The sequence below is a fragment of the Eleutherodactylus coqui genome, chromosome 1 (assembly GCF_035609145.1).
Source record: "Eleutherodactylus coqui strain aEleCoq1 chromosome 1, aEleCoq1.hap1, whole genome shotgun sequence".
NCBI classification, from domain to species: domain Eukaryota; kingdom Metazoa; phylum Chordata; class Amphibia; order Anura; family Eleutherodactylidae; genus Eleutherodactylus; species Eleutherodactylus coqui.
In genome coordinates this window covers 245,913,064-245,932,864 of record NC_089837.1, presented here as the reverse complement: position 1 = coordinate 245,932,864, position 19,801 = coordinate 245,913,064, and the positions used below count along the sequence as shown (strand labels likewise).

Sequence of the window (19,801 nt, the reverse complement as noted above, 5' to 3'; positions counted from 1 at the left end):
CTCTAGTTCAGCTATTTGTACTGACTGCTCATTGATATGTCCTGCAAAATGTCCCATAGTATTCAATATGTACATGGAATCCTCCTGATCTTACCTTGTCATCAATAATAACTAGGTCCTTGGGTTCAGTCCGGTCGATTTTCAAAACACGGTATTTTGTTTCTGCATGGTTGCTGCCCACAAGGAAATATCTCTAATCAAAGAAAAAACAATGATTTTAGAAAATAAAAAAAGAAGATTTAATCTTAATATACTAAAACCACACATACAGGTTCAAATCGGACTCAAAATTGCATCAATGCAATGACATAAAAACACACATAAGAGACCTTGGCCTGTATTAAAAACAATGAAGGAAGAAGAAATGCAAGAAGTAGCCTCATAAGTGCACACTATAGCCATTACCTTTAATACTGTAATTGACAAGAGGGATGGGGGTCGGGGGGGGGCACTTTTGTCAGGATTGTCTAAAAGGATATCTAGATTATATATTTCACATTCAGAAGAGACATGAGACAATGAATGTTAGCTCTCCCTATGACACATGGATGTAAGAGAATGTGAATTCAAGACATTTGTTCCATCTGTATTTCTCTTCAATTTCCTGATCACAATAAGACTGGTATAACAAGTACAATTCCTGTGCATTCTTCATACATTACTAACAAGTGCTCTACATGATCCAAAAGTGGGATTATTATTTGTATACAGATGTCTAGGGGGCTCACAGCAATGCTACTCCATGTAGGTATTAGTGTAGTATGTCTCCACCAGATCTATGCGTTGGTCGGGGCATTTACACAGCCGGACAGCACGAAGTCAAGCTCTGCAGGGGGACAGCACGGAGCAGAGCACTTGGAATGAGGGGGCGTGCAAAAGAACCCCGAGATGCGCTTTCATACACATAGGTTGGAGCAGCAGCATTCTATTCGTCTGCAATCAGCTTGATTGTGCACCACTTGTTCATCAGAACAGTTCCCAACATCCTCCTAAGGCCTCATGTCCACGGGGAAAATCAGTCCAGCACAGATTTCTGCTGCGGATGCACTATAATTGTCTTCTTTTTGTCATGCGGGAGATCAATTGAGATATGAGCTCTATGAGCTCCCGCATGCGTGATCCGCATTAAAATGGAGCACGTCGCGTTTTTCTCACGCATAAGATACGCAAATCCCTTAAAACACCACCCACGGCTATTTAATTAACCGTGGATGGTCAATGCATTCCTTAGGTGTTGCAGTAAGCGCTGCGATTCTACTTTAGCTTTTGGCTGCAGGGAGCAGCAGCAGACAACAGAGTTTAGTCTAGCTCATTATTGATTAGGTGCGCTAATCGTTCAAAATAGAACAAACTCTGCTCAAAAATCACAGCGCTGGAAAGCACCATGATCAAGCAGCTGTCTGAGAGGCTCCAATGAAAGAAACGGGAACGTTTACCGCTTATCGCGGTAAAAAACATCTGTGTGAGGAAGTCCTTATTTAAGTTGCTTAGTAGAGATGAGCGAGCATACTCGGTTAGGACAGATACTCGAGCGAGTATCGTCCTTACAGAGTACATGCCTGCTCGCCCACAAAGATTCGGGTGCCGGCGAATCTTTGCGGGCAAGCGGGCAGGTACTCGGTAAGGACGATACTCGCTCTAGTATCTGTCCTTACCGAGTACGCTCACTCATCTCTATTGCTTAACTTACTGTAGGTATCTTTCACCATATTTTTATAACCGTTTTGCATTTATTGTACGTCATTTTATTTTGCCTTATTTTTATCTTTTTGAAAGAACTGTTATTTTGGTAATCAAGTCTAAAACTTTGATAAGTACAGTCCTTGTGGTTCAGAACCTAGGTCTGGAAAACAGTTTCCTTGACCTTACCAGGGTTGAAGCAGCAAGTGTTATGGGGTATATGAACTGTGTTGAGGTGTGAGTAAAGGCCCATTTACACGCAAAGACAATTGAAAGATTTACAGTTTTAGCGATCATTTTGCATAAAGTGCTAATGTCCATTTATAATCTTCATTTGCGTATGAATGAGCCTCCAGGAGCTATTTGCAGAGCTCAGCAGGTGGCTGAATACAATGTAATCTCCGACTCCCATGCAGAACACAGTGTGCATTCTGTATTATGTACTCTCCAGCTGAACGATGGATTTTAAGCCTACCCTAAAATCATCATTCAGTTGAAGAGTAAACGATGGTAGCTATTACACGCAACAATTCGCTCATATGCCATCGTTTGAATGAATTTTGAGCAAGAATCATGGCGTGTAAACGGGGCTTTATGCTCAATTTGCAAACTGAGATAGATCAACTTCTTGCAGTTGCACTGAAATCATGCTGGAAGAGTACAAACGCGACATGTAGAACAGATATTGCACTTTTTAAAATGTAAAAAATACATGGGAGAAGTCAGGTGTAATTAACTTAGAACACAAATCAAGATATAGTAAATGATCACTTCTCCATGGTACAACCAGAAGTAAAGAAAATTGCATCTCAAAACAGCTTTGATAGAAGACACAGTGAACTATTGATTAGCATTAGGACAGCTTGATCTTAATTCAATCTGCGCAATACACATGCTGAACAGCATGGGGCTAGCAGCCCATGCAAAATGTTGATTTATTGGAAGTTGCCCTTGTTGTTCTGCTCTTTCAGCCAATTAGCTTAGTTTGTATCTCAGCTAGGGGTACAGACAATAATAATGTTGAAACACTGGGAAAACATGGAAAGCCATGTGTCTGAACTGCCGTTTAGGTCAGCAGTCTCTTCAAAGATATGAACAATTAAACGACTGCCGAGTATTCTACGAACATTTGATTCAATATTTGTAATTAAAGGGGTTGTCCGGCCATGAACATCATATCTCATTACTTCTGTTTGCACATTTCCATGCACTTTGTAATGTACATTGTGCATTGAAAATGTTGCAAACAGAAGTTATTCACTTACCTTTAGGGGTGCCCCCCCTGTGTTGACCCTCGGTCGTCCGTGGTTACGACAAGAAATCGGCTGCATTTCTTGTCGGGCCGGCAGCAGCTCTCGTCGGCGCTGGAACGCTCCTCTTCCCTTCCGCGCATGCGCAGTCCTTCTTTCTTCCGCTGGGACCGCGCTCTTTACCTAATCATCGCAGGGGACGCGCGCCGCCGGTCGGCGCATGCGCAGTACACTCACTTCCTGGTTTCATATACCAGAGCGGAGTGAGTGACTGCCTGCCGCTGCTGCTTGGACAAGAGCCAAGAAGACACCATCGGGACTTGAAAAGTATGTGAAAGGGGAGAAGGAGAGTAGGGGGAGTAGGGGAGAAGGGGAGAAATGTTGGAAATGTTGGAGAGATGGATGGATGGATGTGTGCACGGGGGGGGGGGGGGGGGCGCAGTGATGTGTGTGTGTGTGTGCACGGACCGGCTGACAGAAGTCCCGGGGGAAGGGGGGGGGGGGGGGTGGAGTGGGAGAGATGGATGGATGGATGGATGTGTGCAGGGGGGGGGGGTGCAGTGATGTGTATGTGCATTGACCCGGCTGACAGAAGTGTGGGGGGGGTTCATTGTGAGAGGGGCACTATGAGGGCATGTGTGTGTGGGGAAATGTTTTACTTTACTTTAGCAGGGGGCGGGGCCTGGGCGGGGAGAGACTGTAGAGCAGTTCAATAGAGGTGGGCGTGTCGTGGGCGGGGCTAGGACGTGAGCTGAGGGAAATCCTGCCTTTCATGTCTCTTACTACCATCGGGAGCGCGCACACAGAGGAGGGAGAGCGCAGGGCATGTGAGAAGGCAGCACAGAGGCGCCATCTTTGAAAGCTGCAGAGAAGATCAGAGTCTAAGGTAATAAACTGACATTGCAGCTGATCTGCCTGCCGGTTTGAGCCCCTGTATGCTGTCTGTTACTATCCTTACTGAAAGGGAAGCAGCAGCATTATAAAAATTTTTACCCTGTGTGGCCGGACAACTCCTTTAAGCATTTCCATTATTAATCATGGCAAGTACTGTGTATTCAATAGACTACCTTCACAGTCTTAATCCCAATTCTGTGCACAACTCGCAGAGCTAGATTTTTTACATATGCTGTATGCAATTCAACTGATGCCGGCAAGGGTGCCACACTGATGGATTGTTGGATGTGCTGTCCAATTGGTGGTTGTGGAACCTTTGGACTTTTTTAAGTGCGTTTAAAGTGCATATTACAATGTCAATGAATGTGTAACAGTTATAACATACTGAGGAATAGAGGATCTGAAGCAGAGACACTACTACCTAGGGAGGCACTGATTAGTGTTCATAACATGGCACTTCTTAACTTTGGCTAGGAAATATACACTATATGGCCAAAAATGTATGTGGGCAGCAGACTACCACTACATGGGAGTTGTAACCAAACTATAGAGCAGTGGTTCCCAAACTTTTTCAGCAATGGAGCCCTTTTTGAAGCAAAAGTTTCTCGTGGAGCCCCAAGATTTGGTATGGGGAGGAGTTAGGGGTGTGGCTTATCACAACATGATTTTTACCTCAGTCGTTATAAAAAGGACAGGGCCGTTTAAAAAAAATAACAAACAGGGAGAAACGCTGGAGCACTGTATGGGCAATTTATATACATTATATTTAAAGTTAACATGCTGAGAAATTAAAGCACCACATGTCAATATCCACACGGGTTTTGAGCAGATTTTTTTCATAGTGTGTGGATGAGATTTTCAAAATCTCATACTTTGCTGCTACAGATACTGCACATTCTGCAGCAAATCTGCCTCGTTTGGTAATATTGGTAGCCCCGGTAGTAATAATGACCCCCTATATTGGTGGCCCCGTTAGTAACAGTGACCCCCACAGTGGCCCCAGTAGTAGTAGTGAGCCCCCCCCCAGTGGCCACACTAGTCATAGTGACCCCCCACAGTGGCCTCAGTAGTCATAATTACCCCACATAAGCCCTAGTAAAATTAACCAGTAATAATAATCACACTGGAATAATATTCCTCAATAATATTAACCCCGCAGTAAAAATATTAAGCCTCTCAGTAACTATATCCCCACAGTAGCCCCAGTGGTAATAGCCCCCAAACCCATAAACTTATCTTCTCCTTGTAGTCAGCACGCTCCTCCTCTTCTCGGCACTGATCCCGGGTGCACACTGATGTCAGTGTGTGAGTCCAGAACGTTTCATCCTTTGTCCTCACCTGTGGATCTAGGGAGGAGAGGACTCAGGAAAGGAGGATCCCAGGTGCACACTGATGTCAGAGTGCGCGACGGGATCAGTGTCACGGCATGATTACTGGTGGGGAGCTGTGACACCCTGGCCAGTAATCACTACAGTGGTGAACAGCCGCTGGCATGTGTGCCATAGGTCTGCCACCATGGCTTGGTTGAAGCCCGACTGTCACTGCTACAGAGGGTCGCAGTTGCGATTAGGTACATTAGCCATGAGCCCCACATGACCCTCTAACCTCACTGGCGACTGGGCTGCCTAACACAATGTTGCATGTGTATCCTGACTTGAACTCCTCCCCATCTCCGCTTCCCAGAGGAGGGTGAAGAAGAGTCTGCGCACTGCGCAGGCTCCAGCCACCCTCTATTGTGCTTCCCCTCTTACTTGCTCACTTTTACTTGAGTCCCTCACCCTACATCGTCCCCATATCGTCGTCTGTTTCACCACGCTTTCCTGAGCGCGGGTCTTTAACTACTTCTTCACCATTAGGAGTTTTCCTCCACCAGGGCACAGGTGGTTATGGTAGTCGGCCACTCACATAACTATAGGGGATGCGGTAGCACCTTGTCCCAGGAGCCTCAGGGGGGCCATAAAGCCTCTCTTCTCCATATAGGGAGCCCAGTACTATGAATAAAGCATTATAGTTGGGGGCCCTGTTACAGATTTTACAGGTTTCTGGGGGCCCAGAAGCTTCAAGTTACGCCTCTGCAGTCGGCACTCAGAGACTCATCATGGTAACAGTGATGCACTGCGACTATCATTGGCTAGGTAGCTATGGCCACCTACCACAGCTTCAGTTAGTTTACCCTGCACAGCACTGACAGGCAGCAGGGAAATAGACAAGATGCAAAGGGAACAAGATAGCTGACTAAACAGACAGGGCACCGCTGGACAGGTACAGAGGAACACATCATGGGGAACTGTGGCCAACTTTTAATGTACCACTCCTTTACAACTGTCAGCAGGTCTCTGTGTCCTCACACGGCACATGTCACACCATTCCCCCTTATCTTCTCTACTACTTGCTCTTCTCATACAAATTGAGACTTAGTCTGAATGCAAATACACATAACATTTCCAGAGTGTCACCATTAGTGACCCAATAGACATGGAGAAAACAGGCAAATTACCCAGGGAAGAAAGGCCACAATAAGGTAGGCAATGAAATATACAGTAGCAGGCGAGAGTTTGCACATCTTTTTATTCCATGGTATTTTTTTTCTACATTGTAGATTCATATTTAAGACATGAAAACTATGAGTTACACATATGGGATTAAACCGTAAAAATAGAAAAGATGTTAAACCAGAATAGGTTTTAGATTTTGGATTATTCAAAGTAGCCCTCTTTTGCTTTTTTTTCAAACTTCTCTTTGTAGATTTTGCATATTTTTCAATAAAAATAGTACAAAGACATTGACATCACGCTTGTTGTTTTACATAGCAGACCATGTGTAACATATGGATACTAAAGTGAAAATTTTTCTTTCCCTGAAACGATTGTGGGGGATCATAGTTGATTGGTAAAAATATGGGTTGTGGGAGTGGGGTGCGGGGGATAACGCTGATGATCTTTCATATGAATTTGCCTCCAGAGTGTCGTGGTTTGTCAGATCCTTGCAGATGTGTCAGTTCTCTTTGGTAACATTAGCTTCTCTCTCGCCCTGCTAATCTTCCTAATGTTCCTTTCAATTTCTCTATTAGGTACCATTTGGTGTATTTGAAAGGAGCAAGTATAGCCGAAATCTCAGAACCTGAGAAATGTGATACCAGAAAAGGTTTCCAATTTTAAAATGGTGTTTTGTCCCTTTCTCCTTGTTGCACTCCACTTCTAATCTTTCAAGCATAATTACATGTATGAACTGTGCTTCTACCTCCATTACATCTGGCATTGTTCATTCTAACCAGTGTTTAAGTAATGCCCGTTTGTCTGCCAAGAGAAAAATATGTAGGAAAGGTGGTAATGTCTGTTGGTCTGGCATGTCCATTGTCTGTTGGTCTGGCATGTCCATTGTCTGTTGTGGTTCAGTGTGAAATAGCATGGATTGTATATCTACCGATATTTTTATCTTCCATTTATACAAGATATGTTGTGCTATTGCAGTCCAGAAGGCATTTACATATGTGCACGACCATATGCCATGTTCAAAGTCGGTAGCATGTGTGCCACACTTTGGGCATTCAACCAACTGATTAGGTCTATGCAGTGGTGTAGGTATGTTGAAGCCATATATGGCGTAGGGCATCACCTTGAAAATCCTCTTTTGCTTTAATGATAGCTTTGCACACTCTTGAAATTCTCTAAATCAGCTTTATGAGTTAGTCAATTGAAATAGTTTTCCAACATTCTTGAAGAAAGTCTCAAACGGGCATTCCAACTAATCCCAAACCATCCCAATTGGGTTCAGGTTAGATAATTGTGGAGGCCATGTTAGGCCATTAAATCTGACACAGGACTCTCTTAACCTCTTTTTTGGTCAAATAGCATTTATATATCTCGGAAGTGTGTTTGGGGTCACTGTTCACTAAAAAAATAAAATAAAAAAAAAAAAGATGGTCCTACTAAGTGCAAACCAGATGGGATAGCATATTGCTGCAGAATGTTGGTCTTCCTTTCCTGGGGACGGTCTTCATGAGAGCCAGTTCTATCATAGCATGTAATGGTTTTAATGACTGAATGAGGATAGCGTCAGAGTTCTTGACATTTTCTGGATTAACTGACCTTTGTGTCTTAAATTAAATGATAGACGGTTATTTCTCTTCACTTAGTTGAGTGGTTCTCAAAACACATTAAGAAGGCAAGAAATGACACACATTATTTCTTGTCAAGGCATACCTGTTAGCTGAAAACCATTCTAGGCGTACCTCATGAAGCTGTGTGAGAGAATGCCAAGAGTGTGCAAAAGCTGACATCAAAGCAAAAGTGGACTACTTTGAAGAACCTAAAATATAAAATCTATTCTGGTTTAACAGTTTTTTGTTAACCATTTAATTCCATGTGTTCCTACAGTTTTCAGGTCTTTGATAATAATCTACAACGTAGAAAAAGATAAACTAAAAAACATGAAATAAAAAGGTGTGTCTAAACTTTTGATTGGCCAGTGCTGGTATTTAAAGATCTGACAAAAAACGTACCCTAGTGCTTCTAACTTGTTAAAAAATGCATGTCTCTAGAAACTGCAGGAGATATTTATTACTTTTGGGGCACTATAACTTTGTAGGTGTACAACGGGAATATTACTCTTTAGGCATCCAAAGGCGGCACAATTCACCCCATGGCTGTGTAATGGGTTTGACGTCAGGGCTCTCTGCAAGCCACTTAGTTTCACCCACACCAAATTTGTCACTAGAAGTACAGGGCCTAGCTCAGACCATGAAAAATTGCTATATATTGGTTTTTATTCCTTTTCCAATTTTTACAGTGGGCAATATGCATTCCAGTTAGTTTCATCACTGCTTAGAAGGTTACTACTGCTCCAAAAGGCCACCAAGTCCAGCTGACACTTGGTATTGCACACGGTGATCTTATGTTTGTGTGCAACTGCTTGACCATGGAAAGCCGTTTCATGATACTCATCACGCAGTTCTTGTGCTCCTCCTGTTCAGTCCTCAGAGTGTGGAACTCTAGTGAATGATGTGACAGCAACTTTTACAAGCCACACACGTCAAAACTCGCAATTCCACTCTTAGCTTTCATGGTCTACTGCATCATAACTGAGCTGTTCTTACTGCTAGATACTTTAACTTTACAGTTCTAGCAAATCAGAAATTTCACTAAGTGACTTATGGCAAAAGTGGCCTTCTCTGCCATGTTGAAAGTCACAGGGCTCTTCAATCTGATGCTACTTAGGCTACTTTCACTTGAAAAGTGGACCCGAAAACACTGTCATGGGTTTCTGTCTCACATACCGAAAGCAGGACTGAGAGAGAAACTTAAATAGAACCATTGCCTTTAATATGTGCATCTGCTGTCAGATGCGAATTGCTCTCCAGAATCTCAGACTCAACTAGAATATGCCAGTGTGAATTCAGTCTTATACTCAATGAATACAAACAGGTGACATACCACACAAGTACAAAGCTTAGATTTATTAAAACTGGCATTTCATCCTCCCAGGCACACAATGTGCCTAATGTAGGAAAAGACGCTTGCTTTTTCATACTTTACGTGCATTGAGGGCCGACAGTGTCCCAAAAACAGACGTCTATGCAAGCTATAAACTGGAGTAGATGTCTGGAATCATTTGCGCCAGTTCCTAGAACTCATGCGCTTTTTCTTTAAAATTGGTATTGCATGGCATAAATATTAGAAAATAGCAAAGTTTTGCACAAGACCTCTGAATGCCAACTGCCATTTGATAAATCTGCCCAATATATACACGTATATGGTCAGGTTTTTGTGACAGCACTGAGTGCTGAAGACTGTTAAGCTGCATTCCACAACAGAAAAATACTCGTGGCTGAGGCTGCCGCCAGCTCTGGAAGCCAATGGCTGCACAATCTTGCCAATAAGGTCGGCAAGATAGTGTGGCTACTGGCAGCCATGGCTCAGCTGCAGGTGTTTTTTTTTTCTGCATAGGAATGCAGCCTTAATTTTGTACAAAGAAGCCCTTCCACTCCCAGTTGGCTGAAACCAAAAAGTGGCAACTGCATGCAAAATACATTTACTATCAGAGGTATACATACCTATAATCAATACTCTAACCACATTAAATAATGCAAGGTTCTTGGTATACAATTTGCAGTCCGTGTGGAATCTGCACAAAAATGGAGCATGCTGCGATTCTTCACCCGCGAGCAGAAACTGCACTTGGTTTGTTCTTGTGTGCATGAAGAACCGCTTTTCCATAGCAAGCTAAGGACGGTATTTGCTGCGGAACGGGGAGGCAGCCAGCCACTCCGTATTCAGCAATGCAACTCCCGTATGCATGAGGCCTTATTTAGATCGGTGCAGTGCTACTGACACTCACATTGCCTGAATATGCCTTGCTGATTAAACTTTATCGTCAGTAAGGTGATAACAAATTCATGAACCAGGCCTATAGATATTTCGAACATGGCAAATTACTAAGCCATCGTACAGTAAGCATAATCCTGTTCCAAGCACAATGGATGGTTTTCAGCCATTACCCATGACGTACTACTCTATCTTACACTCCAACACGGTCACATATTCCCCTGGTGGCAACATCATGCTGCTATTATTTTTTCTTCGAGAAATCTATACCCCGCAGCCCACTGAGTATACACCTAGTTTTTTCACTAGAGACCTCAGAAGGTGGCGCTGTGAAGGATATTCGATCACTCATTTGCATCTATTAAGCAACAAAAGTTTGCTTAGTCTGTTGGGATAATCAAGAAAGTCAATTTTTTTTTCTTTTAAAAGTCCCGGTTACACCGTCAGAACCCTACCCTAGAGTAACTGGGACAAGTTGTAAGGGGCTCGAGTAGGGCGGGAAACCCTTTATATCGTTCTTCCTCATCGTGCCTTGGGAGCAGAACCACTGCTGCAGAATGGAGCAAGACCAATCCTCTTTAAACCAAGATGACTCAGAAGTGGCCAAAATGACTAATAATAATAGACCAAACATAAAGGACAAGCCTGAAACACGTTGCGGTAGATTTTCCAAGGGTATATTTTAAAATATGAATCTCTTATACAGCTGCCACAAACACAGGCTCATTCTTCATCCAAAGCGTACTGCTGTGCAAGGCAGACTTACTCCCACATCTTTTACTTGTCTAATATCCCAGCCTTAATACACCGTGAGAGGACTAAACACTTTATGCAGTGCGTAGAACAGCGGGAAATGATGTATGTCCTCTGTTGATAAACTTCCCTGATGTAATAATGATACGCTCTTTTCATTTTATTGCAAGTGAATAAACTTAAAAGCTCCTTGGGACTCCAAGCAATTGCACTTAATCTTCTATCACCATCCCAAACACTGTTTCCTTTTAAATGCTGACCTACTTTTCATTTATTTATTTCGGAGCAATATTCTCTTTATTCAAAGTCAAAACCATTTAGCGTATATGCTATATACTCGTCCTTCTTCTAGCCATTTTTCACAAGTATTCAACCTAACCACCAAATGACAATAATAGCTACCAGCCATTCAGAAGCCTTAGTCATGGAAGTAAATACGCCACAGAAAACTTTTTGCTGAATGTCCCCCCCTGCCCCCTCAAACATTCTTAATTTAGAAACGCTCACTATTTTAACCCTTTCCAATCCACTGTCTGACGTCTAAAGACATTCCGATTGAAGGCTGTACAGCTCCAATGTCGAAAGACGTCCAGCAGGGTATTCTTACTGTAGATTACTGGCCGCTCTGTTTTCGGGGGCCTCTCCAGCATGTCACATACTGCAGTACTGGCTCTAGCCAGCAGGTGGCTCCATTATATAATGGCAGAAAGAGAAAGCCCCCTAGGAAACCCTGAAAATTTTCAAAGCACAAAATTATGCAACTTTGTGTATTTATTCCATGTATACAAATTGATTTCTTAACATATGAGATCACAGATATATCTCAGTATGAGTTAGTAGGGTTTATTGCCCATTATTAAAGGGGTTATCCGAAGAGAGGGGTTTTTTTTGTAAAAATAGCTTCCCCATGCCCCAAAATAATAAACGAGCCGATTCTCACCTCTCCCTGCAAATGCTCCACCAATGGCTCCGGGGCTCCTCGCTGACATGTTTATATGCGTGCAGTCAGTCTGACGCATTCTGGAAACTTGCTTCTGCAGCTAATGACAGAGCTCAGTAATCATTGCTGAAGAACAGATTGAGTTTATATTATGCATGATTAAATTCATACTTACAGTTTTATTTTGTTTTGGGTCAGAATATTTTGCCAGATGTCTGGTACCGCCATGGGGACTAGTTTTGTGCCCAGTTATGCCAATTTCTTTATGGCATTGAGAGCACTTATTTCTCCCAAGCTTGCACAGGCCTGGTCCTATGGCAGCACCTAATAGACAATATATTACTAGTATGGGAGGGCTTGATGGTGGAGTTGGAAAGTTTTCTGCAACAATTAAAGTTTAATGACTATAATTTAAAAAAAAAAATGTACCCCAAACATTAGTATGGAGATGATGGAATACCTGGATTTACAGATTAGTGTAGTAGGCTGTAAATTGGAGCGTAATATGTTTCACAAAGATGCAGCTAAGAATGGGTTTATTTTTTATAACCATTGTCATTTACAGAGAGGTTTATTAAAAATACCAAATAGGCAATATAGAAAGATCAGGTGTAACTGTATAAAGGATGACGTATTTGATCAAGAAGCGGTCAATTTAACTCACCAATTTTTGGAGATGGAGTGTCCAGAGTCAGTCCCTAAATACAGTTATGGAGATGGATAGGGGTAATTTTTTTTTTTTTAAGGAGGTGTGGGGAGGCAGACTAAAGAAGTAAGTAATATGAATGCAAGTAAGGAAGGAGCTATAATTAAAATAGTGCTACTCTTCAATGTAGGGTATAAGAGGATACAATGATTATCCAGAAACCCTGCCATTTGTTGCAGGATGACAGGATATCAGATCCTCTTTTACCATACCAACTCCTGATTGTATATAGAAAGGGTTAAACAAAATATATACACTGACGGTAAGAAGCGTTATTGTAAACCAAAATCATCTTCTTAGCATAAGCTATAAGCATTTATTTTATGGATATGGCTCTTAGCAGTTATAACGTGACCTTTTTTTTTAATACACCACTCAGTCATTAAATTGACAGAAAGTGGATGCTATTAGATAATAAAAAACTAACATATAATAGTGAAAATGTAAAAACCTAAATCCAATGTCCATGCAGTAAATAATAGATGCCCCAAAGAGATTTATAGATATCGGTATTATATATAATATATCTAATGATAAGTGGTTTTAAAAAGCATAGTTTATCATATCATTTTAAAGATTGGGACACTAGGGGTTTCAAATTTTTAGTCATACATACAGTACAAAAAGGTTGGCGAGAAGGGAATTTTATAGCTAAAAATGTCCAGGGCTGAATCAAAGACAATTTCTGAATTTGACTCTCGGGATCTAAAAGGTCTCTAGAGTCATTTGGAAAACTTTTTCTTCTTGATTTTGCAGCATTTCTTTTCTCCAATATCCTCTATGTGTGTAATGGAAATGTTCCAAGTACAATAGTTCTGTGGAATAATCCTAACCAGGCTTTAGACTTATCTTTGGAAGACCACAAGAAGGGAGGGAAGAGTACCCCTGAGATCACATGCCGAGGAAAAAGATGGGATACCATCTGAAATGTTTGTCAGTAACCAGGGGTTTCTAAAAAAGCCCATATCTGCACCACAAAAGACACTGTGCATTTGGAAGGAAATATTGTGAGCTGGCTTACACTCAGGCTATCTCACCCATGTCCTGGAATCTGTTCACTGTAGTGATAGTGTGTGAACTACAAGTGTCAGCTGGCCGGTGTGGACACCAACGCATGTGCACGATATGCTGAGCTCTTGGGGATCACTTGAGTGCAGACGCATAGCACTGGGCAGGTCACCAGGAAGACCGTCTAGGTAGCGAGTATCGGAGACCGGTGTGTTGATTGAACGTGAAAATCAATATCAGGAACATTCAGTGATTCGGATCGTTGAAAAAAAAAAAAAAGTGTAATAATCTGGCAACACTCAAGGACATAGACGTTTGAAGATCATTATGCCATCAATTGCATATTGGTTACTGTGGTTAACTATACAAACACATTTGCTAAGTGACTGATTACAAATGATATTTCAGATTTGAACCCCTCATAACTCACAGTTAATGACATTCTGATACGTAAATTTGATATTACTAGAAAAAGTCAAAAGGTTTTGTTGCACATCAAAAATGTTTTCCACGTCAGAAGTCTTAATACAAGCCCCTGTTGTCACTTGCCACATGGAGAGCCTGTAGTCAAATTCCTGCCATACATGTGGTAGCGTATAACAACTGATGCAATGGCTTCAGTAATACCTATTCGCAGATCATGCCTGGTGGGTGGTAAGGGTGGCATGTAGACTAACTTTACTACTTCCTAAGGGGAAAAAAAACAAACAAGGTGTAAGGTCCGGGGACCATGGAGGCCAAGGAAAAAGTTTACTATCGTCACGATTTTAATGACCAATCCATCTGTTTGGTACTCATCTATTAAATTCATTTTTGATTTCATTGTGAAAATGGGAAGGGGAGAGGGGTGTCCTATCCTGTTGGAAGATGAAACCTGGGATTTCCTGTTCCAGCTGCAGCAGAAGCCATATCTGTAGCATGTGCAGGTATGAAATCCCTGCGTACGACCCTTCTGTTTCCATGAGGAAATCAACAATCACTTTCCTTCAAATTATAGTGAAAAACACCTTCACCTTTGGGGAGATGCACAAATGCTCCACACTGACATGCAATTTTCCCTCCTCCACATTCTGACATTGCGGTTGCTAATTGTGCCCGAAGGGTGGAAGGCGGCTTCATCAATGAACACTGAAGATTCCACAAAACCATTGCTTTCCATTGGTTCCAGCGTTTGTATACTCTTGCAAAAAGAATGTTGCCTCACTTTGTTGTTTAGTTTCAGGGCCGGTAACAATTCCAATCAGTAGGGATAACATCACAAATGTTTGTGAAGAATCGTCCAGTCGACTGCGGGATGGTCAATTCTCTGCTTGCTCTGACGGTGGATTTTCGGGGACTTTGTGTGAAACTTGCTCAACGCGCTCCACCGTTAACGCACTTACTGGTTAACAAACGGATGATTTTCATTTACAGATGCAAGCTTCTTACTTAAAATTGGAGCACCACTTACGAATTGTGTGCCCACTTGGTGAATCTTAACCAAAAGCTCTGCTCAAAAATGACATTGCACACCAATAAAGACTGGTAGATGTGAAAATCAAGGACACAAACCTCACCGGAAAAATCGCCCAATTTTGTTGCCTGTGTGAAACCAAACTTAGGGTCTGCCTCCTCACCAATTCTTACATCTTTTCTTTTACTCCTCCTCTTTCCCCTCTACACACCTTTCTCTGGTGCCCTCGCAGGAGCGGCCTGAGTATTTCACAGACCACTTTTTAGACAAGTCACTATGGCATCTCTAATATTTTGCAGATTTAATGCCAAAGGCCTTATTTAACCTGGAAAACTAAGTGAAAATTTGTACACAAACACACTTAGTGGCCTCTGGAGTTCCTCACTGCAGCAACAAATATACCACTTGGCATCATGCCCCTTATGCAAACTACAAAGCCTGTGGCGTCTCAATAGCATTACAGAAATCTTTTAGTTCTACAATTACAACCTCCCAAGTTGATAGTGAAGGTAGATACATTTTTCTGTAATACACGATTTGAGGTTCCATGTACAAAATTGCCAACCTCTATTTCCCTAACCAGGAGTAAGCCTCCTTTGGGCCTAGAGTTCTCCAGAAACGTGGGGAATTTTCTACTGGGCAGAGACTTTAATCTAGCTTTTGACCCTTCATGGACATGTCTACGGGCCAATCATTAGTTTCCCACTTGATACATAGAGTGAAAAAAGCTCTGGTGAATCTACAATTGATAGACCATTGGCAGATATTACACCCTAACATTAAGAACCTGCAGCAACACTATTCATTATGTCACCGATATCCAGAACTCGTAGATTTGAGACATCCCTATGCTTGCTGTCCAAGCATTCAATAGGGTCCACTAGGAATATTTAGATGCAACACTTAGATAGGTATGGGCTCAAGAATGTTTGCACAGATCATGTCCCTTTACCACAGCCCCTCTGCGCAGGTGCGAGTAAATGGACATTTGTTGGCCCCCTTTCCAATTCAAATGGGATGAGACAGGGCTGACCCCTCTCATCATATTGGTGATTAAAGTCCCTAGCTAATGCTCTTAGACGCAACACTTCGATCCAAGAAATAAGCATAGGGATCAGGAACACAAACTCTTTCTTTGCAGACGATCTTTTGATTTATGTCCCCGTTCCTAGAATAGGTCTTGCGCTTATCCTACAGGAATTTACTCAACATGATAGGCTTAGCACAAACGCACAAAAACAGATTACCATCCCCTCGAAAGAAGTTAAACATCTCCAGGAGTTATTTCCTTTTCATTGGAAAGAGGTTTCAATTAAATACTTAGGGATTCAGCTTCCTGCCAATTCAGATCAAACCTTTGCACTAAATTATAAACCATTTCTCCTGACTCTTGAATTAGAGCTCCAAGACTGGCATAAACTTCCATTGTCTTGGTTTGGTAGGATTAATGCATTAAAAATGAATGTTTTCCCTAGACTACCATATATCTTTCAAACTATTGCTTTAGATATACCTAAACAGTACTTTGAAAACCTCAGAAAACTGATTATTTTTGTTTGGAGAACATCCTTATGTCTCAGTTACAAGACACTGACAAGACCTAAAACTCAGGGAGGAGAAAGTCTACAAAACCTGTATTATAAAGCCACCACCTGTGGTTGTGTTTTGGACTTTTACCACCATACCACATCTCAACTATGGGTAATAATAGAACAGCTCTCCAACTCCTTCCAGGTTCAGGGAGCATTCTGGATTCCTCATAAAGTGAACTGAGAGAAAATGGGAGCTTCGGCCCTCTTACTAACTTTATTAGGTGTTTGGAGGAAAATAGATAGGCGGGGTGGACTAATAAGTTCGCCTAGCCCCCTAATTCCTTTGGTGGGAAATCCCCAGTTCCTACCTACATTGACAGACCAGTCTGCTATTTCTTCCGACAGTACAATCCCCTAGATTTCCTCAGTATTGCACAGACGATGTAATTATTGTGGATGCCTCAGACATTGTTACAGGTGTTCTTACTATAGGATATCCTGAAAACATGACCTGTTGGGGTGCATTGAGGACTGGAGTTGGGAAACACTGCCCTAGAGTTAGTAATTTAATGAGACTGCTGGATCTAAGGGAGCTATCTGATTTGGGGAGAAAATTTGGTATGCCCAGTGGGTTCTTGGTTACAAATATATTTAAAATATAATTGATAAAAGAAAAAGCACTCCAATATGTAGATGGGCATTGAAACTAGATAGGAGCCAATTACCAAATAGTAATATTTGTACCTTGTGAGGTTGTACAATGGCACAACATCCATATAAGCTTGTAACACCAGCAGACTATCCACCATGGACCACCAGAAAACCTTTCCATCCAGTAACCAAGAAATGCTGAGAAAACTCTGCATTTCTCAATTTTAAATATAATGAAATTGAATATCATGGCTCCACTAAATAGAATGGTAAGGCATCAATGGGTGAATTAATTGAATTAATTTCATGAATCATCCAGCCTTAGGGTTTTATACGACCGATGCTTGTTCAAATGAGCATAAGTGAATGATAATCTCCAGTATAAACGCAAGCCAACAACGAACGATAATCGTTCACTTTTTGCTTTTTGTTCATTTTATGTAGGTATAAAAATCGTCGTTGGCTCGCTCACTTAGGCTGGGTTCACACAGGGTGGATTCCCGTTGGAAATCTCGCGGTTTGGCCGCAGCAAAAACTGCGAGATTTCCGCCGGGAGAACCGCCGTGGTTTAAGCCGCGGCGGCTTTGAAGTGGCCTGGCCGCTCGCTCTTTCGCTGCGGCCGGCGCTCCCATAGAGGAGAGTGCGGCCGCAGCGGAATGAAAAAAAGAATGGACATGCTGCTTCTTTTGAAACCGCGGCTGCCGCAGCCGCGGTTTCAGACGGATTTACCGCAGCGGACTAGCCGTCCCGTGTGGACAAGATTTCTGACAAATCTCATCCACATGGCTGGCTAATCCCGGGATTAGCGGCCGCGGGCGGTTTTGCCGCGGGCGGATCTGCTGCGGCAAAACCACGGCAAATCCGCCCTGTGTGACCCTAGCCTAATTGTTCAGTTTTCTCAGTGACATTGGCCATAACTGTATGTAGTGCATTGAACTCTATTACCCAGTGGTTGATAGCAGAATTATCAGTTCCAGTCCCAATTGTCGTTAGACTCACTCTGAGCACCGAAAAAACACAGCGTTTCTTGTCTGGACTGGAAGTCAGTCTCTGTATGCAAGCCTATGAGACTCATAAGGAGGCATATCACATAGCAGGCCCCATAGCTTCCAGAAGTCCTTTTCTCATGGCAATCACCATGGCAATCAACTGTGTGTCTGTTGCCTCTGCTGGCAGCACGTTCGACCTATCTAGTATATTTTAGCTATACAGAGGAGTCTGCTGTTGTGAGAACTGCATTTTTTACCACCATCCCTGTGCTCTGGCTCATAGGGAAAGGTTGTAAGCAATGATGTCCATATGTCCCAAAAGCAAGACCAGCTATTTAAAGTGAATCTGCCAACACAAATAGAAAAATAAAACAAAAAAACAACTCAACTACTATAAAGACTGGATAGCTCAGACTGACAGGGTTCAAATATGTCCCAGAAACGATTAAAGGGGTTGTCTCGCGAAAGCAAGTGGGGTTATACACTTCTGTATGGCCATATTAATGCACTTTGTAATGTACATCGTGCATTAAATATGAGCCATACAGAAGTTATTCACTTACCTGCTCCATTGCTAGCGTCCCCGTCGCCATGGATCCGTCTAATTTCGCTTTCTTCTGGCGTTTTTAGACGCGCTTGCGCTGTGCGGTCTTCTTCCTGGTGAATGGGGCCGCTCGTGCCGGAGAGCTGGTCATCGTAGCTCCGCCCCGTCATGTGTGCCGATTCCAGCCAATCAGGAGGCTGGAATCGGCAATGGACCGCACAGAGCCCATGGTGCACCATGGGAAAGGACCCGCGGTGCATCGTGGGTGAAGATCCCGGCGGCCATCTTGGTGAAGGAAGAAGTAGGAAGAAGGAAGACATCGCAGAGCAGGGATTCGGGTAAGTAATATGTATTTCTTTTTTTTAACACATCCATTGGGGTTGTCCTGCGCCGAACGGGGGGCCTATGGGGAAAAAAAAAAAACCCGTTTCGGCGCGAGACAACCCCTTTAAGGAAGTGGCAGCATAAAAGGATCTCATAAAAAATAATCTTTATTCTTCCATGATTGCTCTATAAAAGGGTAGGCTAGGTTTCAGCCCACGATGCCTTTTTCAAGCTACCCATTACACACACGGACATGTCTTAAATAACAAGCACAAGACAATCTACACAAATCATTAGCTCTAACGCTTTAATAAAATCCACAGTGTGCAATGTACAGTAACTCACCGCTCTTGTCTCATAGAGTATCAGCTTCTGAATACCACTTATGATGGGAGCAGCAAGAGGCATCGTGAGGACTGGGGTCTTCCACGCTTACTGGCATCTTAAATGCAAAAAAATAAAATAAAAATAAGTGTGCATTACTACAACAGTAAGAGAAGTGCAGCAATGAGAACAAGAGGGTAAATTAACTGTAATACAGAGCTTACAAATTACTGCAAGCAGAATGAAGACCACCACCCCATTAGGGCTGCTTCTTTTCACAACCAGCAAGTAGCATATAAAAAAAAAAAAAAAAAAAAAAAAGCAACCATCCCTATTTAGTAGAGGTCATTCTGAGTTGCGTTATCTATCTCTTAAAAAAATATGCATAATTGATTGGGAGATTTCTCATTTGGGTAGATTGTGCATTAGG

The 19,801-nt window shown here is 42.4% G+C and overlaps 1 protein-coding gene across 5 annotated transcripts in view; it reads right to left on the bottom strand.

Moving 5' to 3' along the window:
• Positions 1–19,801, bottom strand: part of FIG4 (FIG4 phosphoinositide 5-phosphatase) — a 260,535-nt gene that overhangs the window by 220,631 nt on the left and 20,103 nt on the right. For all 5 annotated transcript variants that reach the window (XM_066607721.1, XM_066607713.1, XM_066607706.1 and 2 more), the window contains exons 2-3: positions 19,393–19,489; positions 95–193 (exon numbers count right to left, since the gene is read on the bottom strand). In XM_066607721.1, coding sequence (XP_066463818.1) covers positions 95–193; positions 19,393–19,455 — 162 coding nt within the window. In that variant the 5' untranslated portion in view covers positions 19,456–19,489. The remainder of the gene's footprint in view (positions 1–94; positions 194–19,392; positions 19,490–19,801) is intronic.